The sequence below is a fragment of the Copadichromis virginalis genome, linkage group LG3 (genome assembly GCF_057382275.1).
Source record: "Copadichromis virginalis isolate Kocher_CV1m ecotype Utaka linkage group LG3, C_Virginalis_male_GT1.1, whole genome shotgun sequence".
In the NCBI taxonomy this organism is placed as follows: Eukaryota; Metazoa; Chordata; class Actinopteri; order Cichliformes; family Cichlidae; genus Copadichromis; species Copadichromis virginalis.
In genome coordinates, this window is record NC_140620.1 from 43275295 (window position 1) to 43301910 (window position 26616).

Consider the following 26616-nt stretch of genomic DNA (forward strand, 5'->3'; position numbering starts at 1 on the left):
GATACAGAGAAGGACATTGTAAGGTCACACTGTCCATTCATATAACTTTTCACAGTATTATAATATTTGTAAATGAAATACAGTGGCTTGCAAAAGTATTCGGCCCCCTTGAACTTTCCACATTTTGTCACATTACAGCCACAAACATGAATCAATTTTATTGGAATTCCACGTGATAGACCAACACAAAGTGGTGTACACGTGAAAAGTGGAACGAAAATCATACATGATTCCAAACATTTTTTACAAATAAATAACTGAAAAGTGGGGTGTGCGTAATTATTCAGCCCCCTGAGTCAATACTTTGTAGAACCACCTTTTGCTGCAATTACAGCTGCCAGTCTTTTAGGGTATGTCTCTACCAGCTTTCCACATCTAGAGACTGAAATCCTTGCCCAGTCTTCTTTGCAAAACAGCTCCGGCTCAGTCAGATTAGATGGACAGCGTTTGTGAACAGCAGTTGTCAGATCTTGCCACAGATTCTCGATTGGATTTAGATCTGGACTTTGACTCGGCCATTCTAACACATGGATATGTGTTAGCCACCTGGCCCGGAGCCCAGTTAGCCACCCGGCCCGGAGCCCAGTTAGCCACCTGGCCTGTAGTTCAGTCGCCAACTCCACTACCATTTTCACCTCAACTTCAGTCGCCCCCTGTTCAGTTTTCTGTGTCGTCGCTAGCCCAGTCCCCTGTTCAGTTGCCGCTAGCTCAGTCTTCACCTCCACCACAATCTGCCCTGCTACCTTTAGCTCAGTCTTCAGCCCCGTCAGCCACTCAGCCACTATCACAATCAGAATCACTACAACCTTTGTTACAGTCCATAACTCAGTCAGTACCTGAGTTAGTAGCACAGTCATTAGCTTTGTCACCAGTTCAGACTCCAGTGTTGTCACCCATCCAGTCAGTCACTCATCTACACCTTTAGCCAGGGACCTCAACGCCTTCTGGCCATGCATCAGCTCCTGCTGGAAGCTCGAGTGAGCCAATCCAGCATTTCGTGGCTCCCACGCCGCTGTCTGTCTCAGCTGGCAGTTCAGGAGAACTGATTCAGCAGTCTGCCTCTGCGTCCAGTCGTCTTGTGTTTTAGTTGGGGGTTCAGGAGAACCCGGCCAGCATCAAGCCACGTCAGCTGGGGGTTCTGGAGAACCCGGGGCCATCTGCTGCACTGGTTGGGGTGAGGGGAGGAACACAGGAAAAAAGACATGCTGTGGAAGAGAGCCAGAGATTAAAAATAAGTAATGATTCAATTCATAGAGGTCTATTAAGGATATATAAAGTTGGGTTTCATCGGCTTTTGGTCTATATGAGTAACTTATCATGACCAAACATTTGATGATTGTCTTTGCATCATTCAAGTGTGCCACCGGAGCGGAAAGGCTGATTATGTTTCCAAGATGGTTTGTGTTTTTTAAAAGGAAGGAAACCTTCCTCAAAGCGGGCAGAGCAGTGGAGCCGCCGAGGGAAAAGCACACGATACAAAAACTGTAGAATTAAAAATATAATTTATTATGTTTAAATAGTTAAAAATATAAAATGAATTAAAACAACCTTGGCCAAGGGAAGACACAATAAAAATCAATAACACACAACATTAAAAGTCCAGTGGAATCCACCACGGCCTAAAAGTCACAGAAAAACTAAGAAATCCAGCGTAGTAATAAAAGAGGGAAACCCAGCAGAGTCCTCGCCTTCCTCCTCGCATTCCACGTCCTGGTGCACTGAAGAAAGGGAGGGAGCGGCAGTCACTATTCCTTTGGCAGTTTACTTTATAAAAAGGATAAGTCAAAGACTTACCCGGGTGGGCAGAGCTCTCAACTCCGCCCGCCACTTCCTCAAACTGCAATCGGCACCGCGGTCTCACTGCTTCTGTTCTCCCGCAGTGCACGAGCTGGCTCTTGTCGTTATTGCCACCAGAGACTGCCGCTACGCGTCCCTAGTCGCTGGTCATCTGCCTTTTTTTCCTCTGATCGTTTCCCCTTTCCAGTCGCTGGTAATCTCTCTTCCCAGTCGCTGGTCGTCTGCTCCATCTGATCATCTCTACTCTCTGATCGTCTCTCGCTCTCCCCTCTGATCGTCTGTGTCTTTCCTCTGTCTGTCTCGCATTCTCCGTGTTACATTTTTGTTGAACACCGGCTCCAAACCTCTTATGTGTCCTTGAGCACTCTGTAAATTACCTTTTCTTTTCTCTCAGGTGTGTCCAATTAGTAAAAACGGGGGAAAAGGCGGAGTCTCTCCAGGACAATTTGCCGGCAACTAAAAACATGCAAACTAAATAAAACACTGCACAAAATACATGCAATATAAAAAATAAATATATACACTTCACATAAAAATACAGCACAGCAAAACAACGTCCGTCTTCCCTGGATGACACAAGCAAAACTTAAATTTTATTAAGGGTCACACACATCAACCATAACATGCCAGCTGATGTGAACCTGATCAGATGTTGTGGTTTTGAAAACACAGAAGCTCTTTTTGCTGTTACATGATGTTACTTATAAGTAACAGATTACACCAGTAAGTAGCAGACAGGTCTGGCCCGAATCTGGTGTCAAGCCGGCACTGCTGGCTGACTTGTGGCATGGTAAGTGGTATGTCATCCAGATACGGGCCAGGCCCGGCGTAGATGGCACTGTTTATGCGGTGGCATGCCACATCTGGCCCAATTGTGGTTTGGTTTATGTGGCCCAGGCTCATAGAAAACAGGTCTGAGTAACTGGTGTCATGGCAGGGTGTATGTCAACCAGATGTGGGCCAGTTCTGGCAATGATGCCCCTATTTATGTTCCTATTTTGCTACTTTAGTTTGAAGACCCAAATGCCATGTTGCAATCCAATACTGCTATGGTAGCCAATGCTTCAAATGCAGGTTTGTGAGTGTACACTTTATCCAAAACCTAGTGAGGGCTTACTCATGTGTACCACTGGTTGGCTGTAGCTCAGGAGGTAGAGCAGGTCACCGCCTGACTGGAAGATTTGTGGTTCGATCCCTGGCTTCTCTACTCTGCATGTCAAAAGTGTCAATGTAGTTAAGAAGTGTGCAATTTAGAGAAAGTGTGTGACTGATTGAATGTGGCTTGTTGTATAGATCACTTTGAGTAATCTGGGAGAGTAGAAAAGCACTATATAAGAATCAGTCCATTCATTTTCTGAACAGAGTTTTGTCGTGGTACTTTTGCACTATTATGTTCTGGCACATGTTGTTATTACATGGCTTGATTAAGGTACACATTAGGCTGACATCTTGGGCCAGAGCTGAAACTGTTCTGGGCCAGCACAGGGCCAGCAGTGTGTCTGCAACTGGCCTTGTGCTGGCCCATGTGTGGGCCACCTCTGGCAAACCAGATCTGGGCCACCAAAGGGCCGTCATTCTTTGCGGCATGTGGGCCATGTGTAAGCACATTGTGTGGACTAGATCCAGGCCATACCAATTTGGCTATGTGGGATGTAACAGCATTTTTGTGACCTACAACACTATTTCCACATGGATAAGTAAATATTTATCTATGTACATGTGCATTATTATCCAGTTAATCTCCTCTAGCAGCTCATTTAGTCATGGCTTCCAAGCATTCTTTTGTCTGTATGTCAGTAAATGTAGTGAAAGACTGACATATTGGGGCCAAATGTTTATGAATGTAACCAGTTTAGTTTGTTTGAGTGTGTGTGTTTGGAATGATCGCAGAAGTATTAACAGACTGGCACAAGGGGGTTTAAGATTTCACTCCTACCTCTATGTTCGCAAAATAAAAAAGTAGCCCAGCTACATCATGGCAGAATAGTAATATATTAAAAAACAGCATTTTCTATAGACTTTGTCTTCTTGACCATTTGTCTGTGAGGGTCTGGGCAGGCTGGGGCTGGTTCTGTTTTTAGTTTATGCTTGGTATGCTGTGGGCGGAGCTGCAGGGGCTGAGGTTTGTTCCACTCAGCTGTGTTTGAGCTCTGTCATTGGGGCGGCGTATTAAGAAGAAGCCAGAGTGGGAGTTATTATTGCAGCATTTGTGGTAACATTTAAACATTTAAGGCTCTCTGATGTTTGGCCCTGCTGCTGTAACTGCTGTAACAAGGTTACAACTGTAACAAGTTGTAACCTTGTTTGCTGTGATCTTTCACTCATCTGGCCGGATCACGCCACCATATTTGGATTCTCAGAGAAACTTAACCCTGCAAATATTAAGCTTCCTGGATTAAACTACAGTGTGACAAGTAAGCAGTATTCATTTGTTCCCATTTATTAATTTAGTTACAGCCAGATTTAGAGTTATTTATCTCTAACTTCTCTTTTCTCCCTCTTTCTTTTTTTTAAACCTGTTGTGTCAGGCACTTTTAGTAAAAACATGGTCTGAATGCTTTGTTGAGCCAAACACATTTGCTTTGCCAAGAGGAGCGCTGTAGACTCTGTATAGGCTCCTATTGGTACTCATTTCAGTTTATTTTATTATTCACATTATTATCAGACTGGTTATTATGCCAGGGCTGATAGGGGGTGAGGGCCAGGTTGGCAAAAGACAGAAGAAGAGATGATAATAAAGACAAGAAGGAGGAGGGATCGAAAAAGAAACGAAACAGAAAGAGAGAGAGAAAGAGAAAGAGGGGAGGGAATGGATGCCCATAGTCAAAAGGAAAGAGCCCCAGACAACCAGACGCAATGGGCAGTCCACCCTGGCAGAGGACAGTGGCCATGGCACGAGCCGAGGAAAAGTCAGATGGGGTGGCTGTGCGCTAAAGAGGTACAAAACATCCCAACTGCATCCCCTGAGGGCACAGGCCAGAAATCATGCCACAACACCTTGTCAGGTGCTCTGGAGCTACACGTCCAGTATTGGTCGTTGTAACAACGAGTGGGGAGCAGCAGGGAGGGGAACTCACCCTCCATAACAATGTCCCACAGGGAGAACCCCAGATCCAGGCATAGCAACACACACACACAACACACACACATCTGTGTAGTTTCTCCGCCTGTCAGGGTTCCTGGGTCGTTGACCCAGCATTTTCAGTTCATGTTCACTGTTTATTTTCCACATTTTTCATTTCCTGTTTCATTATGTTCAGCTGTGTACTCACCGGTCTCTCATTATCATCCTCATCAGTCCCTGTATTAAAACCCTCAGTTTCTCTCTGTTCTGGGTTGTGTCATTGTCGATGTGATGTTGTCGTTTCCGTGTGTGCTTTCAGTTCAGCCAGTCAGCGTTCGTTCACGTTCTGTTGATCTATTTTGTATAATAAACGCCATTCTCATCTTCAATCAAGCCACGAGTCCTTGTCCTCTCTTCCTCTCATCCACACACAAACCCCTGACACCGTCATCTAGGTCATGGTAATCTAACGAGGTTGGAATGAAAGCGACTGGACTTCTTTAAGTTTCTTAAAGATTTAACATCTTATCCATAAAACTTCTTCAGTTCTATGATCAAATAGTGGTGAGTCCCAGGTATTTAAATCCTAGCAGGAGTGTCCCTTAAGAGGGTCGATCACGTGCCTCATCACATGTGCCAAGGTGTGACAAAAGGCGTTGACTGAGTCTCATCTCTTCCATGTTGTGCCATGCGTTTACGAAGTGGCTCTTTGGTTTCTCCAATGTAGAAGTCTGAGCTCTCCTCGCTGCATTGCAGAGCAAATACCACATTGTTTAGTTGGTGTTTGGGAGTTTTGTCCTTGGGATGAACCAGTTTTTGTCTGTGTTTCTGGGTTTGAAGTTTGCTGGGATGCTGTGCTTGGAGAAGATTCTCTGATAAGCTTGCTACAGAAGGAATCACAATGTTGCTGACATGCCATGTTTGTATGAAAACTAGAGCACTATTAACACTGAGATGTGGCAGGAGCACATGACTGCTGCTCAGTAGTGCTCATCCACACCTTCCCCATCTCCCTCTTTAAGATGAGCACACGAAATCTGCACTCATCACCTCATTTAAGTTGCTATTTTCACTGTAAATAAAATCCTTTCACTGTTGTATGAGTCTGCTCTTTGGGTCCTGCTTTTGGCTCATCCTCATATTGTCTCCATTGTTCAAATCCTTATTTTATGTTTAGGTAATTAATAGTTCATTGGTTGTGGGGGGGCTAGAGCCTATTCCAGCTACTGCAGGGCAGGCTACACCCACCAGTCTAACAAAAGGACTAACTTTATTGATATTTACATAAAACAAAGAAATTAAAAACTAATTTATAAATGAATTTATTAAGGCACACTTTATTGCACACTTAATTATTACATTTACATTTTGATGTCTGCGACTCTCCTGGTCCTCCTGTGTGTGTGTGTGTGTGTGTGTGTGTGTGTGTGTGTGTGTGTGTGTGTGTGTGTGTTCAGGATCTCTGTTACAATGTTACTGTTTTGGTTGTGCTGCATGAAAGACGTTGAGTGTGTATTAGGGAAGGTTAGTTACCGGAGCTTGAGAGTGAGTTATTCAGGCGAACTCTCAACAGCGTGTGTGTGCACGGAGCCCTTAACAGACTTGACCTCCACTTTCACTTCCTCTTTCTGATTTGTGGAAAGATGCTGAGTTTCCCAAATGTCTCATTTTGTTTTTTCTCAGAGAAAGAGAGAAGAAGAAGAAGGTAAGACATTCTTTCTTAAACTGATGAAGTGAATCATTGTGAACTCATGAATATAATATTTGATGTAATTTTTCTCAGGAAGACATAGTTGCAATACATCAATGTAAATATAATGTAATTTGCATGGTGAACTCTTTCCTCTGTACTGTACACAAATCAGTGTTACAGCTGGTCCAAGGTATTTATAGATTTCCTTTGTCATATTTTCATATTCTAGCACTAAATGTCTTCATACACAAGAGCTATAACCACTAAAACATTTCAGTCTGCGTCTTCATTTCTGTCTTGTTTCCTACAGTCATGGCTACCATCCACCAGCAGACCACCGAGGTGGTGACAGTCACCAGGGCTTTTCAAAACTCTAGCCAATGGAGCACCGACCTCTGTGACTGCTGCTCTGATATGGACACCTGTAAGTGAACCCAGCAAACTCTACAAACAGCAGGGATTTCAACATGAGCGATTTCCTCAGCTTTGTTTCAGACTTTGTTTGCAGTAAGGTAGCAGAGAGTCTGATGTCAGTAAAAAATCAAGAAGATAAAATATCTGAGACTGTCTCATAACAATAACCATTTAGTAGCATTATGGAGTCAGAGTGCTCTAAGCGAACTGGGAAACTAGTCTCTGAACACTTTAATGTTTAGTTTAACCTTCTGAAATTTAATGAACGCCATAACATGACTGACCTAACATGTAATGACATTATCAACAGTGTGGAGGCATAAATGCTGTGGTGAAGGTGTTTCTGCAGGTAGAAGCAAATATCTTTTCATTGGTTGAGTAAGAAAGGCTGCGAGGATGAGGAGCCAAACACTGGACCTACAGGCAGGTTATTAAAAGGACTATTTTAATTTTAGCTGACTGGAAACTGGAACAAACTCATGCCATCCACCAAAAAAAGTTAAAAAAAAATGGTAGCTGAAAACTTCAAATGAACCACTCAATGAGGTGACCAAACAGAACACATGCAGATCATGTGATGTGAAGAGGAAGCACGTGCACAGGGAACACACAAATTGAAAGCAAGAATGAGAAGTGTTTAAATACCCAGAGAACTAATTGAAACCTCACATGAAGGCAACATTCTCAGGGTTTGGCATTTCTTCTCTTTCTTCCTGTCTTTTGGTTTCTACCAAAGCTACCAAAAAACATGACAAGGGTGAACTAAAGCAGCAAAGTTGTCATGATCCTGGGTCGGTGACTCAGTGTTTTGTGTTTTGAATTATTTATAGTCTTTGCTTCATTATTGCCATGACAAAAGTATGTGTTTTAGTAAACACTGCTATTTGACACATTAAATATAATTTCATACAATTTCATAATTTATTTAGAGCAGCTCACCTGTAATGAAAGTGGTAGTTTTGTTGTGCATGTATGCCTGACATCATTGGCCTGCTCCCAGATCTGGACCAGGGCATCTCTGAGCTCCTGGATAGTCTGAGGTGCAACCTGGCACTGTCAGATGGACCGAAACATAATGTCCCAAAGGTACTTCACAGGATTAGGTCAGGTATGAACTTCAACATCCTGCATACTTTCGGTACGAGGCCAAGCATTGTCGTGGACCAAATGCACCAGCGTAAGGTCTAACAGTGAGTCCATGGTTTCATCCTAATGACAGTCAGGGTGTCGGGTTTGTGTGTCCCTCCATGGATATCCCTCCCCAGGCCATCACTGACCCACCAGCAAACCACTCATGCTGAAAGATGTTACACCAGCATAACGTTCTCCATGGCTTCACCAGATCCTTTCACATCTGTCACATAAGCTCACAGTGAACCTGCCCTCAGGGCACCCTCATGAAGTCTGTTTCTGATTGTTCAGTCAGAGACTTTTACACTAGCTGGTGGTCATTTATAGCTTTGGCAATGCTCATCCTGTTCCTCCTTGCATAAAGGAACAGATACGTGTCCTTCTGATGGATAAGCAGCCTTCTGTGGGGGTTGTCTCATTGTTGTTTCTCTTGTGCAGCTATTCTTAATTTCGTTAACATCAAAGTACCTGAAACTGATAACCAACCGTCTCTGCTGCTTAACTGACCACATCAATATCCAGGCGATTTAACTGAGTGGATGTGATAATCTGACTGAAAAGTGCTCCTTACATTTTTTGTTGTGCAGTTTAAATCTGTATATTTTTTTATCTGAAGGTTGCTGCGGCTTTTGGTGCTTCCCCTGCATGCAGTGCATGACAGTTAGTAAACATGGATGGTGCTGCTGCGCATCACTCCTGGATATTTGCGGCGTGGTGTCCTGCTTACTCCGCCAGTCCATCAGAGAGCAACACAACATCGAAGTAAGGCTGGGTTAGAGATGGAGGGGCTATGTTACAGACAAGATTTAAAAGATGGAGGTGGCCACTAGAGGAAGTGAAGTTTTGAGTCTTCCACATTGGCTTCACTTTTAAACCTTGGAGATTGCTGCTTGATTTTCTTTCTAGTCACGTTGGTTTGGGTCCAGAATAATGAAAAATCTGTGTGTCTTAATTGACTGGATGCCAGCGCTGTTGCTTATTTTGTTCTTCTCCACCCTGCAGGGTTCTGGCTGTGAGGACTGGTGCACAGTACTTTTCTGTTACCCCTGTGCCTGGTGCCAGATGCATCGTGAGCAGAAGATCAGGGAGAACCAGCCCGCCAGCGCAACTGTGATCACCACACAGGTCATTCGTGGATATGGTACAACCAGTTTGGCTGTTGGCTAAGGGCTTATGTCACCGCTGAAGCCATATTTTTTTTACTTTTGCTGACTTATTAATGTGCTGAATGGTATATGAGGAAAGGTGTCTGGCCATAAAAATACTTTTTTACACAATATTGTGGCTGTTATTGTAATAGTTTTCTTCTACAGAGCTGAGTTTAACCAGTGTTCAAATAAAAACTATTCAAATTCACTATTGTGATATGACAGTGATAAGGACATCGTAAGTAAGACCTTCCATACTTCTCTTTATATACTCATAGTAAATGTACTGTACAGTGGGTGATGGTCATTATCCATTGCTTGTTTTGATGCACTTCCCAATCACACAACACTTTAGAGCAGCGGTCTCCAACCTTTTTTGCGCCACGGACCGGTTTATGCCCGACAATATTTTCACGGACCGGCCTTTAAGGTGTCGCGGATAAATACAACAAAATAAAACTAGTACCGGTACTGAAAAAAGAAGATTTATTCATAACACGCGTGAAAAGACCCAGGAAAACCGAGTTAACGATAAAAACGGTAACAAAATAACGCTGAAAACCGATAAAAACCCTGAAAACTATACATTTCACACCTGAGCCTCAACTCTCGCGGCCCGGTACCAAACGATTCACGGACCGGTACCGGTCCGAGGCCCGGGGGTTGGGGACCGCTGTTTTAGAGTATTGGATGAAACTGCTTTGTGCTTATTCTTTGACAGCTTTTACATCTATCTTTGTGTTCCTGCCATCATCAGTATAAACAAGGTGACTTCCATCCACAAACTCATGATTGTAGTTAGTTTCAGCACTTCACTGTAACGTGCTTCCTTCTACTTTCTTTTTCTCATGATTGGTCCTGAATATAAAGTAATGAGGGCTGGGTCAAGACATCTGCACAGTACTGTATCTGTTTTATTTGAAAGTTGAAATTATTATCCATCCATCTTCATCCGCTTTATCCGAGGCCGGGTCGCAGGGGCAGCAGCCTAAGCAAAGAGGCCCAGACCTCCCTCTCCCCAGCCACCTCCTCCAGCTTATCCGGGGGAATACCAAGGCGTTCCCAGGCCAGCCGAGAGATATAATCTCTCCAGCGTGTCCTGGGTCTGCCCCGGGGCCTCCTCCCAGTGGGACATGCCTGGAACACCTCACCCAGGAGGCGCCCAGGGGGCATCCTTGTCAGATGCCCGAACCACCTCAGCTGGCTCCTTTCGATGTGGAGCAGCAGCTGCTCTACTCTGAGCCCCTCCCGGATGGCCGAACTTCTCACCCTATCTCTAAGGGAGAGGCCAGCCACCCTTCGGAGGAAGCTCATTTCTGCCGCTTGTATCCGCGATCTCTTTCTTTCGGTCACTACCCACAGCTCGTGGCCATAGGTGAGGGTAGGGACGTAGATCGACCGGTAAATTGAAATTATTAAACTGATTAAATGATTCAAAGTGCTTGAAGTGCTTTTACCTCCGGTTTCTTTAAACCAGCTTTCTGAGTGGCTGTCAATCGCAAACAGAACGTGAAGCTTTAAATATTTTCTACATTTGGCAAAATAATTATTAAATAAAATTGAAATGTATTAAGTGAGAGAATTAAACAGTTTGTTAGGGCTATCATTTAGTGTCTGACAGGACTTTAACTGTTAACGGTAAGAAGATTTGGTCACATGTAAATGCCTTCGTGAATCAGTCACAATTCAGTGATTAAATCATTTCTCTATGACAAATCTACCTTTACATCATTTGTTTGTATGTCAGCTATATCACATAAAAAGTACAAAGTCAAATTACTGAGAAAGTGGAACATAAGAAATGTTTTACTTCTTTTAGAAATGTGAAACTATAGGATCTGGCAGAGAATGAACCGTCCACGTTTCTCTCTAGTACTGTCGTATGCAAAACTAGATTAGGAATCTGGAGAACTGGTGCCAGAGGAACAACCTCCTTCTAAACGTCAGTAAGACAAAGGAGCTGATAGTGGACTTCAGCACTAAGCAGGAGAGGAACTACCAGACCCCCGTCATCAACGAGTGCCCAGTGGAGAGAGTGGACAGCTTCAAATACCTCGGAGTTCACATCACGCAGGACCTGTCATGGTCCTGTCACATCAACACCGTGGTGAAAAAGGCCCGACAGCGTCTCTACCACCTCAGACGCTTGAGAGACTTCCAACTGCCCTCCAAGGTGCTCAGGAACTTTTACTCGTGCACCATAGAGAGCATCCTGGCGGGAAACATCTTAACCTGGTTCGGGAACAGCACCATGCAGGACAGACGAGCTCTACAGAGGGTTGTGCGGTCAGCTGAGCGCACCATCCGCTCCGAGCTCCCTGACCTGCACTCAATCTACAGCAGGCGGTGCTGGACCAAGGCCAGGAAGATCGTGAAGGACCTCAGCCATCCCAACAACAGACTGTTCTCTCTGTTGAGGTCAGGAAAGCGATTCCGCTCCCTGAAGACCAACACAGAGAGACTGAGGAGGAGCTTCTTCCCGCAGGCGATACGGTCTCTCAATCACACCACCACACAGTACTGACCCACACATACAGTTCTTACACACACACTGGACTTTCTGGACTTTGGTTTTGCACAACACTGGTCACTATATTCTTCATTTCCGGTTAATACTTGTACAGCTGCTGTTATTGTGTATATATTTATTTATATTTAGATTTCTTCATACATTCTTATATAGTTCTATATTGTGTATTGTGTATTTTGTTGTACAGTTATTTTATTTTCAACTTTAATTTATATATTTTATCTTATTCTTCCCAGTTAAATTTACCCTTCATTCTAATTTGTGTTGTACAGTTATTTCATTTTTAACCTTAATTTATATTTTATTCCTTCCTAGTTAAATTTACCCTTTTTAATTTTTCATATTTATTTCCTATCTTATTCATAGCCTTTTCCTTTTTTGTTCTCTTTAGGTCACGAGCAGTTGTCCAAGCATTTCACTACATATCGTACTGTGTATGACTGTGTACGTGACAAATAAAATTTGAATTTGAATTTGAATTTGAATTTGAATTAGTGTGGCACCAGGGGTGGTAAGAGATTATTTTAGGGTGGTCCATGCCATCCGTGCAGATCCGCCCCTGTCTGCATCACACATGTTGGTTAGCAAGAGGAAATTCCTGTTTTATGAAACGGAATCACGGAAGGCTAATGACCGATCTTAGAGAAGTAAAAGCAGACCAGCATGCGCCTGACTCTGGTCTCCCCTCGGTTTACCATTAAAGACCAGAGGTTTACCGAAAATGTGCATGCGCAAACCTCCAGAAACTAGTTACTGGCCACCAGAGGCGGAGCCAGACATTTGAAACACCCGGGGCTTAGCCCAAAAGGGTAGTATGCATGTGGGATTTTTTTTTTTTTTTTTGGGGGGGGGGGGGGGGGGTTAGAAATGAGTGAAAGATTAATAGGCTCTGTTTTGAGTTTTGTTCAAAAAAGAATGTCTTCTTATAGGGAAAAATATATATCACATGTGCAGGACACCTTAAACTAGTTTTTTAATTAAGCAGCGAGGCAGAACAAAGTCAGGGCTGTATCAAGACATGAGGACTAAACCCCAATTCAACCAGACCCAGAACTGATCCAGAATTAAAACAGGACTACAACAGTTCAAAATCAGGACTACTGAGGACTTAACCAAGACAGAACCAGAATCAGAACTAGATGATAGTAGCACTAAAAATCATCATAGACCTGCACTACACTTGTTTAATTCTACCAAAGTCCACTATTTAGATTGAGAAAAGTTTATATAATTATTTAGCCTTGTTGTGCAAACAAGCCTGCAAAACTTAATAAATATAGAATTTGAAAAATAACAAACCTAAAAAGAAACACTAGGTACGAGATACATGAGTACCTATGATACGGTGGTACTTTTGGCAAACGACCATTTGACTAACATGTGTGTCTCACCTGCTCTTGTTCATCTCTGTTCTGTCCTCATTCTCCATCTCCCTCTCTGTTCCTCTCTCTCCCTCTGTGTGCTGACAATCATCAAATATACAGGTGAAACCAGATATTTACAAACTCTTCAGATCAAAACACAAACACTTTTTTAATTGCAACATCAAATCAGACTAAATGTTTATTTTTTTTTGATTGATAAATATAAAAAACATATTTGTTAACTTTAAGAGTAAAGAGAGAAACTATCTGTATTTCTTAATTGTAAATGGCACCAAATTGTATTCAAAATTGAGCCACACTTATGGAGGTCCACAGTTCTTTTTCTGGTGTTTTGGTTGATATCGCTTGGTTTTCCCATTTCAAAGAAACAGGCTCTGTGTTTTGCCTTATATGCATCCACAGCTGTGCCACCAGTTTACTCACATGGACTCTACTAACCTATCAGAAGCTTCTTCAGCTCAGAATGGAATCGTCTGGAGTTTTCTTATTAATTAACAATAAACTTAGTGTATATGTACTCCTAAATTTAATGAAAGTGATAAAAATAGATCTCTCTCTCTCTTTATTCTGACATTTAACTAATTCAAAATATATTTCAATATTTATCTAAAACAAAAGTTTACTCTAAATTGATGTTTAACAGTAAAAATATTTTATGTTTTCTCCCTAAAGTGTATGTAAATATCTGGTTACAAATGTGAATATCCTGCTGTGTACTGAAACCCCTCTTGTTTTGCATAGAAATATACTGAACAACATACAAAGCATAATATATAAAATAACATTTACCTGAGTTTTTTCTTTGAAAGAACCCTCTAATGTCCATTCTTATATTTCAGTACATAACTGAAACCGATTTAGTCGGGGAGGGTAAGAACTGAAAATATGAAATAAACACACGTAAGCTAAGACTCTCTTAAAAAAATAGCATTTGTTCGGCTTTTCATTTCGCCATTTGTTGATTCACTTGAAGAGCGAGTAACGTAATATTGGTCAAGTGATCAGTTTGATATCAATCTTTCATGATGCACCGTCATATTTACATTATTTGTACAGTAGGAATGATTTGCTTTGGTACCTGGTCAAACTTAAGCTCTCCTTAGTATGGCTGGCTCCGTTTCTCCAACAGCGCACTCACTGCTGGCAGCAGCTGCCCCGCCCCCTCTCTCAGTCGCTTAGTGACTGAGCTCGGATCATACCAATATCAGGGGGGATTCACGCACAGTCGTAAATTCCCACAGTGTGCACTATGTGCTTCGAATATTGTGTGTACTTTTTGTTTTATACAGTTGTCAGCCAGGCATCTAACTATGAAAAAATTACACTCCAAAAGACCCCGGGCTTCTGACAAAACAACCCGGGCTTAAGCCCAGTAAGCCACCCCCACGCTCCGCCCCTGCTGGCCACTCAGCTTGCTGTAAACAGGACACAGACGCCTTTAAACACAAGGTGGCAGTATTGTACAGCATGAACGCAAAAGGTGAGGAGCCTCATGACAGTGCGGTCTTTAAAGGAACTTTGCCTACTATAAGAAACCATTAAAATGCATATAAGCTTCTCACCAAAATGCACATGTAATTGTATTTAATAAGGTCTGTACTGTAAACTATGTATGCTTCAATGAGGTCATTTCACTCAAAGTTCTTAGTGAAGAAACATCACTTTGTCACCCTTATGAGTACTTTTAAATGTGTGACGCCAACTAGTAATCTCCTTCAAGCCAAGACCTTAATAAAATAAATGCGTGCATTAGAATTCACATACAGTCTATTCCACAGTGATTTCTAGGTACCTGATATGTTAATAGCAAAACTCAAGTGTTTGAGTCTCATTATCGTCATCAGAACAAAAAAAGAGATGCAGGTCTGTGACCAGGATGCAGGTCTAGTTGGTGTTTCAAAATGCAAACAGACAGAGCGTCTCGCTGCAGTAGACAGTGGCTTTGGTTGTGCTCTTGTTGCATTTGGGTTTAATATTGTAGTAGATACTTTAAGGCATTCATTTTCCAAATGTAATAAATAAATGTATATATACACAGTCTATATGTTGTTGGTTATTCTGGCAGTGCAGTCTGTAAATAATATTTTTAAAGCAGGTATCTACTGCTGTTGATATGTTTTTCTTTCTTCTTCTTCTTCTTCTTTTTTTTTTAAGCAAGGAACCAGCAACAGCAGAACACAATCGGGATTGAGCAAAAGACAATGTTGCACCATTTGGCGCTGCAGTCTTGGAGCTGTGCACACGCTCAGTGCCATGAATGCAGACATGATTCAGTAACTGAGGATGCACATGGGAGTAAAGGACTCTTCTTGACATACATCAGTTTTGGAAGCTATCAGGAACAAGAACAAAAGAAAATAGTGTCACTGAATCGGCTTAAAGAAACAAGCATGCTAAAAATTCAATTTAAAAAACCCTGAAGACTTTATGCATGTGTCAAAATAGTAAGCAAATGAAAGTGTATTATGTGAAAGTTTTAAATAGATTGTAACAGACTGACCTGTTTGTGTGTCTGACCGGACACATTTGAAGATACAGAAAAGGACTGTCGCAAGAACATGAGCACAGAGATTGTGGCCGTGTGGTCATGATATTGTTTCAACTTCCTGTTACAGTGTTTCACGTTACTACTTGTTCTCTTTTTGCCTTACCTTCCCATTACAGTTATATCATTTGATCATTAGTAAGTACAGCCACTTACTCTTTTAAATAATTCTTTATTTGAAAAATTGCAAATATATTTTCCTTGCTTCAGTTTTTTAAGAAACTGTAAGCTGTTTTCTTCTAGTATTAGTTTAAGGTTTTAAACGTAGTTTAGGTTTCAGGTTCCTAAAGAACTGTTTGCGTCACAGATCAGTGCAAAAACGTGGCCAACCACCAACAATGTCTCTGTCAAGGAAAAACAGTAGGTCATGGTTCTTCTTTTCTCATAAATTTACTATCAGCAGAAGGCGTTGCAGACACAACAGCTTCTGTAAATAGAAAACACACTTTTGACAGGCTTTTGTTTTAAGATAACAACACTTCCTCTCAATTGCCCTAACCCACTCGGACCTCTACCTCAAGAATTTAATGCCACGTGTTTCTCAGCAGCACAAAGTTTGCTTTTATAAAATGCATCTCCTGCTTTTATTGTGAAAATTGTCATTTCATATTATTCAGGAAGCAGGCTGGAAAAGACGGCATCAGCCAATAAAAGGACAGGAAATATTGATATAATGTTTCATTCATTTTTATTTAAAGACAATAAATTAACATGTAGATACATTTTTAGTCTGTGCAAAAGACTTGAGCCACCCCTCATGTTTAAAAAACTTTTCCCGAGGAGCCAGACTTTTAATTGTAATTTTTAAGGTGGTCTTGAGAAATAGTTCTCCAGGTTTTCTGAAGGTCTTTCATTGGCTGCTTTTTCACTCATTTTCAGTGCAGTCCCTGTATCTGTCAGATAGGTATCTGACAGAAAACCATGCTCGACGATGGTGATCATGATAATATGACAACAACAGTGACCTATAAATCATCCAACCAACATCCAAAGAAGAGCTTGGAAATCAAGAAGCCTGGAGAACTATTCCTGAAGACTACTTGAAGAAATACTAAGAAAGTTTGACTGAGAGATTGCAGACTGATGAATGCTGACGAATAAAGATGATCACACCAAATATTGACTTTATACAGATTCTGTTTTTACCTTATATGCTGTATTTCTATGTATGTTTGCATGTCTTAATAAACATATTAATGCAAACAAAAAGGGGTGGCTCAAGATTCCTGCACAGCACGATATGTTAATGATAAAGAACACGGGGAGAAACTGTTTCATGACTTATTTGCAAACACAATGCTGCTCTTTCTGCACCAGGACAGTAAGTGGTTTGTGTCCAGCCACAGACACATCTTCCCGTTTCATAGAGTTGTGCTCAACTCTAAAACTTGCTTTATCCAAGGATATTTTTACATATTAAGAGAGTGTTGTGGAATGCACATGGTATATACCCTGACACACAGGAAAACTGTCTTTAAATGCACCATCTGCCATAATTGTTGTCTTGTTTTAATTATCTCTATTTAATTACAGCACAAGTCTTTGAGTGTCATTGTCACCATCGGGCTGTCGTTGTCTACAACAGCAGAAAGCTAAAAAGAGCAGTGCTAACAGGATGTAGGTCACAACGGTGAAACAAAACGCGAACAGGTAGAGCGTCGTGTTGCAGTAGACATCAGGCTGTGTCATATTCTTGTTGTAGTTGGGTTCATAAATAGAGTAGATGACTATATTACCTGGAAGAATATAAAAAATGATCTCAAATTAGAATGAGAGTGATGGACCTGCATGGCTTCTACATAAATGCAGAACTGGCTTCAAGATTTTTTCAAAATGCTGCTGTGATTAGTTTATTTTAAAAATGTAAAAAAAAAAAAAATCCAAGGAACAATAAGAAAAATTTATTTCTGTTAAATTCAATTCAGTTTTATTAGCAAAAAATTACAACAGCACAACATTGTATATTCTCCTTATATATTCAAAAGGAGCTAGTACTGCGTGACGTATATGATCAGTTTAATTTACAAATAAATCGACTGATTTACTGATAAGACCTGTTCCCTTTGTTATTTCATGACAAATGAAGCAGACATAAAATTGTTATATTGTTTACGTTTTGTTATAGCTGTTCACTGTAATTTTAAATATGAGGGCAGATAAATCTTAGTGCAAGTGAGGGAGGTCATCGTTAGGTAGAATAATCAAAAATGCCAAAATGCCTAAAACTAAAGTGCACGATGACAGAAACTTCTAACCAAGTCAAGAAATTTTACATATGTGACCTTGTTATTTAAAAGGTCATGTTTTTGTCTCCCTGTACTCACAAGGAAAATGTCCAGGTCTTGTAGTGAAATTCTCAATTTTTTCAAACTAATCTTCTTATTATTTACTTTTCCTGCTCTGTTTACTTTGGTGTTAGAAAAATTTGAAGTTTACCCGCAAGTAACCAGCCACACAGGAAGATGATGGTCATGGACCAAAGGAAAGTGTTGCACCAGTTGTGCCATAAGCTCAGTGCCAGGAAGACCGGTATGATCCCATACAGGGACATGTAGAATGGGATAAAAGTCTGTCTGGGACAGTTATAGAGTCCTGAACCTATGGGGCACAAAAATAAATAAAACTAAAACACAGCATCTGAAATATTATTTAATTTTTCCATTATTTTTGTGACACGATGCATGGTCAGTCATCCAGGTAAACAAAATCCCAAAAGGTTGATTCTGTTTATCTGGACGTAGTGTTTTCAGTGGGTGAAACGTTTCCTCACTCATCCAAGTGACTTCTTCATTCTCAGCTGACTGCAGGTTTCCCCAGCCTACAGGGTGGGCCATTTATATGGATACACCATAATAACATGGGAATGGTTGGTGATATTAAAGTCCTGTTTGTGGCACATTAGTATATGTGAGGGGGCAAACTCCTCAAGATGGGTGGTGACCATGGTGGCCATTTAGAAGTCGGCCATCTTGGATACAACTTTTGTTTTTTCAATAGGAAGAGGGCCATGTGACACATCAAACTTATTGGTAATGTCACAAGAAAAACAACGGTGTGCTTGGTTTCAACGTAACTTTATTCTTTCATGAGTTATTTACAAGTTTCTCTTTGTTCACAGCCATTGACATGTCGAGGTTAACACGTGAGGAGCGGATTGAAATTGTGGTGATATCTGGTGAACGCAGTAACCGGGTCATTGCAGCAGATTTCAATGCAAGACACCCTACGAGTCCACCCATCTCCCATGCTACAGTCAGCAAACTGCTTGCTAAGTTTCGTGAAACTGGTTCAGTGTTGGATTTGCCAAAATGTGGACGCAAGAAAACTATCACTAATGAAGAAACATCAGCGGCTGTCCTAGCTTCATTCAGCAAGAGCCCACAGCGTAGCACTCGCCGCGTGTCACTGGAGAGTGGCATTAGTTGAACATCCCTTCGGCGGATATTAGCTACTCACAAATGGCACCCTTACAAACTCCAGCTACTGCAGCATCTCAACGAGGATGACCCAGATCGGCGCACAGAATTTGCAGAACGGGCAAAACAAAAACTGGAACAGGACCCTCAGTTCACGCAGAAGATTTTGTTCAGTGATGAGGCAAACTTTTATGTGAAGTTAACTAACACAACCACCGCTATTGGTCTGACACTAACCCACATTGGATGGGTCCCTCCAAGACTGTTGGAACAACAAAAGTGATGGTTTGGTGTGGTATATGGGGTACAACCATAGTGGGTCCATTCTTCATCAATGGAAACCTCAAGGCCACTGGATATTTGAAATTGCTACATGATGATGTGTTTCTCTCTTTATGCACTGAAGCTGCACGCTCCCTGAGTTTTTCCAGCAAGATGGTGCACCACCACATTATGGGTGCCAGGTCCGAGCATTCCTAGATGAACAGTTTCCTGGAAAGTGGATTGGTCGTCGTGGGCCAGTTGAATGGCCCCCAAGGTCTCCCGATCTGACCCCCTTAGACTTTTATCTTTGGGGTCATCTGAAGGCAATTGTCTATGGTGTGAAGATACGAGATGTGCAGCACCTGAAACTACGGATACTGGATGCCTGTGCTGGCATTTCTCCTGCGGTGTTGCTATCAGTGTGTGAAGAGTGGGAGAAGAGGGTTGCATTGACAATCCAACACAATGGGCAGCACATTGAACACATTTTATAAGTGGTCAGAAACTTGTAAATAACTCATGAAAGAATAAAGTTACGTTGAAACCAAGCACACCATTGTTTTTCTTGTGACATTACCAATAAGTTTGATGTGTCACATGGCCCTCTTCCTATTGAAAAAACAAAAGTTGTATCCAAGATGGCCGACTTCTAAATGGCCACCATGGTCACCACCCATCTTGAGGAGTTTGCCCCCTCACATATACTAATGTGCCACAAACAGGACTTTAATATCACCAACCATTCCCATGTTATTACGGCGTATCCATATAAATGGCCCACCCTGTACAATTGCATAATGACTGAAACTAGCACCACTGAATAAACAATGGGCTGGGAGCTCAGTTCCTTGCTCCATTGGGAACAACCTCTGGTGATGCGGATGGCACAACACAGAAGAGCTACCTCGTCAGGCCAGGACTCTGCAGTCTATTTACACCTACAGGCCAGTGGACACTCTTTCAATGATGAGGATGTACACATCCTGGACAGGGAGGAACGCTGGTTTGAGCGCAGAGTGAAGGAGGCCATTTACGTGAAAAGGGAAAGACCATCTCTGAATTGAGGAGGGGGCTTAAGGGTACATCTTTCGCCATCTTACAATGCTATGATTGCAGCCATCCCCCAACTCTCTGTGAATGGTACTCATGGCCATTGATCAGTGGGCTTTGGTCAATGATCATGATGTTAATGATCAAGGAACTGACCTCCCAGCCCAGTGTTCCTTCAGTGGGCTGGTTTCAGTCATTATGCAAATGTACTGTTTATAAGATTGGGGAAACCTGCAGTCAGCTGAGACTGAAGAAGTCACCTGGATGAGTCACAAAACGTTTCTCCAACTGAAAACGCTACGTCCAGATGAACAGAATCAACCTTTTGGGATTTTTGTGACACATAAAAATACATTCGCATGAATCTGATCTGAACATTGCAATAACAATATCTCTTACTTACCAAGTATTCCTTGAGCAACAAATGTGAAGGAGAAAATGATCAAGGTACATCCTGGAGGCAGATACAGCGCTTTGTCAGTCACAAATCGCAGTGTGCACCATCTACACATGTGCAAAGATTTTCAACTCTCTCACCTATTACTATGTTTCGAAGTCCACACACGGATTGTGGTCTCTGACTCCCTGGCATGATAACTATTAGTCGAACCTACAAAGACACAAAGATAGCCACGAGATAACCTCCAGCTGTTAATATTTGTCTATCTGTCAATGTTTTTCCATCTTTTTAAACCAGGCACTGAATTTTATCGTTTACAATTTAAGGAAATGCCCATGAACTTCCTTTCCTGTGTTAAAATAATTAGCAAATTAAAGTGTATTATGTTAAAGCATTAAATAGATTATTACAGACCGACCTGTTTGTGTGTCTGACCGGACACATTTGAAGATACAGAAAAGGACTGTTGCAAGTACGTGGCCACATAAACAGCAATGTGCGCATGATATTGTTTCAACTTCCTCTTACACTGTCTCACTTTAACGCCTGTTCTCTTTTTGCCTGCCCATCCCATTACAGTTATATCATGTAATCATAAGTAAGTACAGCCATTTCCATGGTAATTAAACATGTGAATCACTTTTACATAAAGAAAATTAACAATAAAAAAAATATCTGTTTTCTGTTTTCGTTTATTTTCTTGTTTGTTTTTGTATATTTAAGGAAATGTGGGGTAAAGCTCAGGGTTTGCAGAAAATTCACTGTATCCTTTTTCCAGTGTTAGTTTTCAGTTTTCCGAAGGTCTCTTTTGTGTTCACAGATCAGAGCACAAACGTAAACACCTCTGTTGAAGAAAACCCCATGAGAGTAGGCCATGGTTCTTCTTTTCTAACTGACAGTTTTACTCCCAGAAGAAGTTTCCATCAGCCTCCCCTCGTATTCGCATAAACATTGTTGTAGACAGAGTATAAGTGCACTTCCTGTGCCGGACGAGATCTTTCTGCTTCTTGTGAAATACACGCCCTGTTCTCAGTTCCAACACCACTCTCTTTTATTTTTAATAATTTAATTTCACTGATGGTTGAGTGTAGAAAAAAAATCATGTCAAAAGGCAAAATAGGATATATATTAATAATGCAAAGAAAATGAATAATGTTGAGAAAATTTGTTATTCGAGATTCAGTCATAACAATTATTTACTGCATGATGTAGAGGCATTAGGGGGACATCTAGTGGCCTCAAATATTACTGCAGGCGATTCCTTGCCCCACAGGGTAGAAGTGTGTTTTCTCATAGAGCATAGAGCAAAGCAAAAGTAAAATAAAATAAAATAAAATAAAATAAAATAAAATAAAATAAAATAAAATAAAATAAAATAAAATAAAATAAAATAAAATAAAATAAAATAAAATAAAAAAGGGGTGTTTAGCATAATAAACAACTAGGAAATGTAATAGTGCTCTGGTGTTAACTTACAAACTAGCGGAGGTACAAGAGAAGTTTGAAGCAGCTTAAATCTACACCACACATCAATGATCAAAGCTGCTGTCTCAAAACAACAAGAACCAATCAACAACAGGTTGTCCTGTTGTCCTAACCCATTTTATTTATTTATTTACTTACAATTAAAAAGAAGAAGAAGAAGAAAGAAACAGCATGGATATTGGAAAATAAATAAAATCACACATTTAATAAAACAAAATATATTCGTTTGTTAAACAGGGAAGATCATGATCATTTATTCTGCTATGATGAGTCATCTGTATGACTTGTTAATAGTAAGATTTCTCTAACAAAAGATCAAAAGCTGCATGTTGCTGTATTAACCAACATTAAATGTATTATGTTCTGTATATAAGCACACATGAAAATATTTGTATAATATTTGGTCTGTTGTTTGCTTGTGATTTTATTACAGCCAGCATCATTATTATTATTAGTATATGTCCATTACAGTGTGATATATTTGATATGATATATATTATTGTGAAACCATTTTAATCTGTTTCATCAGTATTGGTCCACTGGTCTAAGAGGAGGTGGGGAACACACAAACGTACACACATTCATATGATTAGCTCCACAGCAGTGGCCGATCCTCATCATCGTAAACCATCTGGTTGGTGCAGCGAGCAAAAAAATAAGTGAAAGCATAAACACCTGTCAGGACGTAGGTCAGGGTGATGCAACAAAATGCAGACAGGTAGAGTGTCTTGTTGCAGTAGTGATCGGTTTCTGTAGTGTTCTTGTTGTAGTCGGGTTCATAGATGGAGTAGACGATTATGCTACCTGGAAAAATGTAAATAAGATCTCAGAAAATAAGGTCTGATCATGCTTGGCAACAACAAATATTGCTGTAATGCATTTATTCTTGTTAGTTCTAGTTTAATTTTTAAAGAAATACATTTAATTTTTTTAAACCTCACAAAAAAAAAATCCTGCTCATTCTGGTGTCTTTCTTTAATACCAACTTCCAGCTTTAGATTTTTATTCCACTGAAGTTGATTTACATCATTAAAACTTTTAAATAATGCTGATTTGTTTTATATTCTGCTTCTTGCAGCCTCTCAGTTCATCCTTTGTCTGTAACTAGAGGTTTTGATTCAAATTCAAATAACTTTATTAATCCCCAAACGGTAATTTGGTCACAGCTTACAAACGCTCCCTACTCACATGGTCAAACTCACACAACCTATACTCTTTAAAGACCCATCACAAGACCTGTTACCGATAATAAATAATTAGAATAACAGGGTCACATGCATGTCTTTGGCTCCTCTTGTTCTAAAACAATTTCCTCTGATTGGCTACCTCTCATAAACTGACAGTTTGAACTGTAGGTGGCGTGTTTTTGCTGCACAGAGCCAACAGTAGAAAAAATCATAAAGTGAGCATTTAGAGCAGTTTGGAGGATGAAGTGTGTTAAATATCAACACTTCACCGAGTTCTTTTGATTCCTCAGAGGCAGCTGATGGAAGACAAAACACTGCTCAGCAGATCATTTAACACTTTAATTCTCTTTCACAATACTTCTAGAAGAGACAAGCTTCCTGCATGACACGTTGCCGTGGATCTCAAATTGGTGGTGTGCCCCTAACAGTTTTATTACCAGCTCTCTCACTTTAGTCTAAACAATAGTGTTTCAGTAACTTTCCAGTAGAGATGGTCCCCTGTTATCTACTTTTTCCCAGGCAAGCGTGAGCGAGAGTCTGCATAGTCTAATGCCTTTATTTTTCAGGGCTGTGTCCACTTAATACTACACTATATGACTTCATAACACTTATTAATAAAAAGCATAGCATTATTGCAAATTCTTTAATCCCAACAAGTGACAGGCTTACATTTTCAGCAAGCACGGGGCAATAATGGTATCATTTTTCAAAAATAATTTTGCTTTAAGTTTTGTTTTTGGTCTAATTTCAGTCATGAGAAGCTGCACTTGGCCTTTGAGAAATACAACATTTCTCACCACCATGTTGCTAATCACATCAGGTATGTACTGCAGTGCCTGGCTGTGTATTACAACAGCAACCTTCACTGTTAAGAAGCTGAATATAACTTCAAGCTTACTGCCACAATCTGACGATACACACTTTGTGGAGTTATACTTGTGGACCCAAATGTAGAAGCGTGGAACAAAACTTGATTTTATCAGAAAGTGAGCTGTTTAATAAGGCTGCTCAAAGCAAAGTTCCTCAAAATGCTGGGTCAAGTGATCCAGAACCAGGATACTTACTGATGATGAATATGGCAAAATCGAGGATAAAGAGCAGACAGTCGAAGAAAATATTGCACATGTTCAAAAACCGGCTCAATCCCCAGGAGACAGGTATGAATCCACAAAAAACCATAAAGATGGGAATGGAGGGCGCCCTTGGACAGTCATTAAAGTAGACACATCCTACAGAGCACAAGCATGAAAATGAAGACAACTGTCAAGTCGTTGTTGCATAGTTCTTGTTATTTGATTTTTCAAATTTTCCTTCCAACACATAAATGAATGTAGATGAATTCAGTCTGAATAAAGAGCCACTCACACTTACCAACTATCGCTTGAACACTAAACAGGATGAAGAAAATCCCATAGATACACCCTGAAGGAAGGCAGACATGGCTTCAGTTACAAATGACACAGCAGCTGCAGATGTGTGCAAAACTGTTCAAAATCACTTTCTTACTTATTACTCGAGGTATCCAAGTGTGTTGAGGTCTATCGCTCTCTGGCATCGTGACTAGTTAGAAATGAAACCTACAGAGACACAAAGGAAGCTGTGAGACGAGCTCAGGTTGTCTTTAACTGTCAGGCAAATGACAAATGAACAGAGAAACAAGGCAGATCACAAACAGTGTTCACAAGTCAGTGAAAGAGAAATAATATGTGCCAAACCCAGCATGTAATATCAAAAAAAAGAAGAAGAAAGATTTAAACTTTGTTTGTTTCATACTTTACAAATAAAACAGATGTATTATATGACAGCAATAAAAAGAGTGTTAGTTTAAATAGTTTGTTGCAGCCCTACCTGCCTGTGTGTCTTGTTTGAAGGGCAAGAAGAGAATGTTTGCACGAGAACTTGGCAACGTGTTCACACATGAATGTGTTGTTGTTGTCTGAACTTCCTGTTACAGTCTCATTGCGCTGAAAGGACTTGAGGATTCACAAGCCATTTACTCAGACAATCGTTTGTATAACAGTGATATTACCACAAATAAAAACTACAAAGCACTTTTTTAAAAAGTTCCCATTCTTTGACTTCACTCTGATGGCAGCCTCAGCTCCTCTTCATCACTGAATGATAGAAATGTTGAGCTATCCTGTAGAAGAGAGGTTCTACTGGGCACCAAGGTTCCCATAGTGGTTCCCAAGTAACTCAAGGTGTGTGTGTGTGTGTGTGTGTGTGTGTGTGTGTGTGTGTGTGTGTGTGTGTGTATTCACATGTATGCTTGCTTTCTTGCAAATGTACATGTGACAAACTCAGTTATTTACACTAATTGTTGTCTCTCCTATTAGTTTCGAATGATTGGATATTTTTGTCCAGCAAAGCCAAGAGTGTAGAAATGTTGAATAAAACACACAAAATTTTGTGCAGATTAATCAGATTTGTTTTTTGCATTGAAATCCTCTTTGTGGACAAATCGTAGGTCAGTCTGATCAAATTAGCTTAATTTTTCAAAGATAAAACTTTTAAATCGGCTTTCAGCCTCGACGACATGTCCGTGCCAGCGAGGCTGAAAGCTGACATCTTTTTGCAGAATCCGTGTACCTGATCTCATTTACTGTTTTAGCTGTTTGGTGGTTTTTGTGAGATTTAACCTGAGATTCTGACATTTCGGGGAAAATATTTTAAAATCGATCCAGGATTTTAATGAATCTATATTGTGTTATAGATTTTAATCCACAACTGGTCCTTTAATGAAATTGACAACCTCTTCTCGATGAGAAGCCTGGGCTTGGGAGAGCCCGATTGTTCTGAGGAGACATTTGCTATCGGATACTCGATGGTCGGCTGTGGCGTATGTTTGGTGACACTCTCAATGGAGGACATTGAACGACATCTACCAATTTGGAACCATGATAACAGAGTTCTGGCTGATTGGAGCTGGTTCGGACCTGGCTTCAAGCCAATAGCATACATCACCATCAAGTGCAGGATTTTTTGCAATTTGGTGCCAGGACTTGTAGCAGCATGTTAGGACATCCTGTCATCAAACTGTCAGTTACATATTGAAAAAAACATTCCCCAGCTGATTTAGCAACTAGTGTGCGTGTGTGCTGTTTCCA

General features: G+C 40.8%; 3 protein-coding genes and 2 long non-coding RNA genes across 5 annotated transcripts; 1 reads left to right on the forward strand and 4 right to left on the reverse strand.

The window, feature by feature from the left end:
* Positions 1-57: 57 nt before the first annotated feature.
* LOC146714863 (uncharacterized) lies at positions 58-5284 on the reverse strand. The gene is made up of 2 exons (XR_014918882.1): positions 5070-5284; positions 58-1205 (listed from the first exon to the last, which is right to left on the reverse strand). It is a non-coding gene; the product is annotated as an uncharacterized LOC146714863 (long non-coding RNA).
* Positions 3473-16965, forward strand: LOC146714864 (uncharacterized). The gene is made up of 6 exons (XM_085451212.1): positions 3473-4211; positions 6545-6566; positions 6865-6978; positions 8716-8861; positions 9102-9240; positions 15317-16965. Exons 3-6 carry the CDS (start codon positions 6867-6869, stop codon positions 15580-15582), a joined length of 663 nt encoding a protein of 220 aa, XP_085307338.1. The 5' UTR covers positions 3473-4211; positions 6545-6566; positions 6865-6866; the 3' UTR covers positions 15583-16965.
* Positions 12985-14313, reverse strand: LOC146714865 (uncharacterized). The gene is made up of 3 exons (XR_014918880.1): positions 14241-14313; positions 13952-14039; positions 12985-13239 (listed from the first exon to the last, which is right to left on the reverse strand). It is a non-coding gene; the product is annotated as an uncharacterized LOC146714865 (long non-coding RNA).
* LOC146714866 (transmembrane protein 272-like) lies at positions 16379-21319 on the reverse strand. The gene is made up of 5 exons (XM_085451222.1): positions 21256-21319; positions 20975-21047; positions 20841-20891; positions 18144-18305; positions 16379-17443 (listed from the first exon to the last, which is right to left on the reverse strand). The coding sequence occupies exons 2-5, from the start codon at positions 21027-21029 to the stop codon at positions 17235-17237; spliced, it is 477 nt and encodes a 158-aa protein (XP_085307348.1). The 5' UTR covers positions 21030-21047; positions 21256-21319; the 3' UTR covers positions 16379-17234.
* Positions 21320-22417: 1098 nt separating this feature from the next.
* Positions 22418-25436, reverse strand: LOC146714867 (uncharacterized). Its single transcript, XM_085451219.1, has 5 exons — positions 25358-25436; positions 25016-25086; positions 24881-24931; positions 24574-24738; positions 22418-23126 (listed from the first exon to the last, which is right to left on the reverse strand). The coding sequence occupies exons 2-5, from the start codon at positions 25062-25064 to the stop codon at positions 22912-22914; spliced, it is 480 nt and encodes a 159-aa protein (XP_085307345.1). The 5' UTR covers positions 25065-25086; positions 25358-25436; the 3' UTR covers positions 22418-22911.
* Between the last annotated feature and the right edge of the window lie 1180 nt (positions 25437-26616).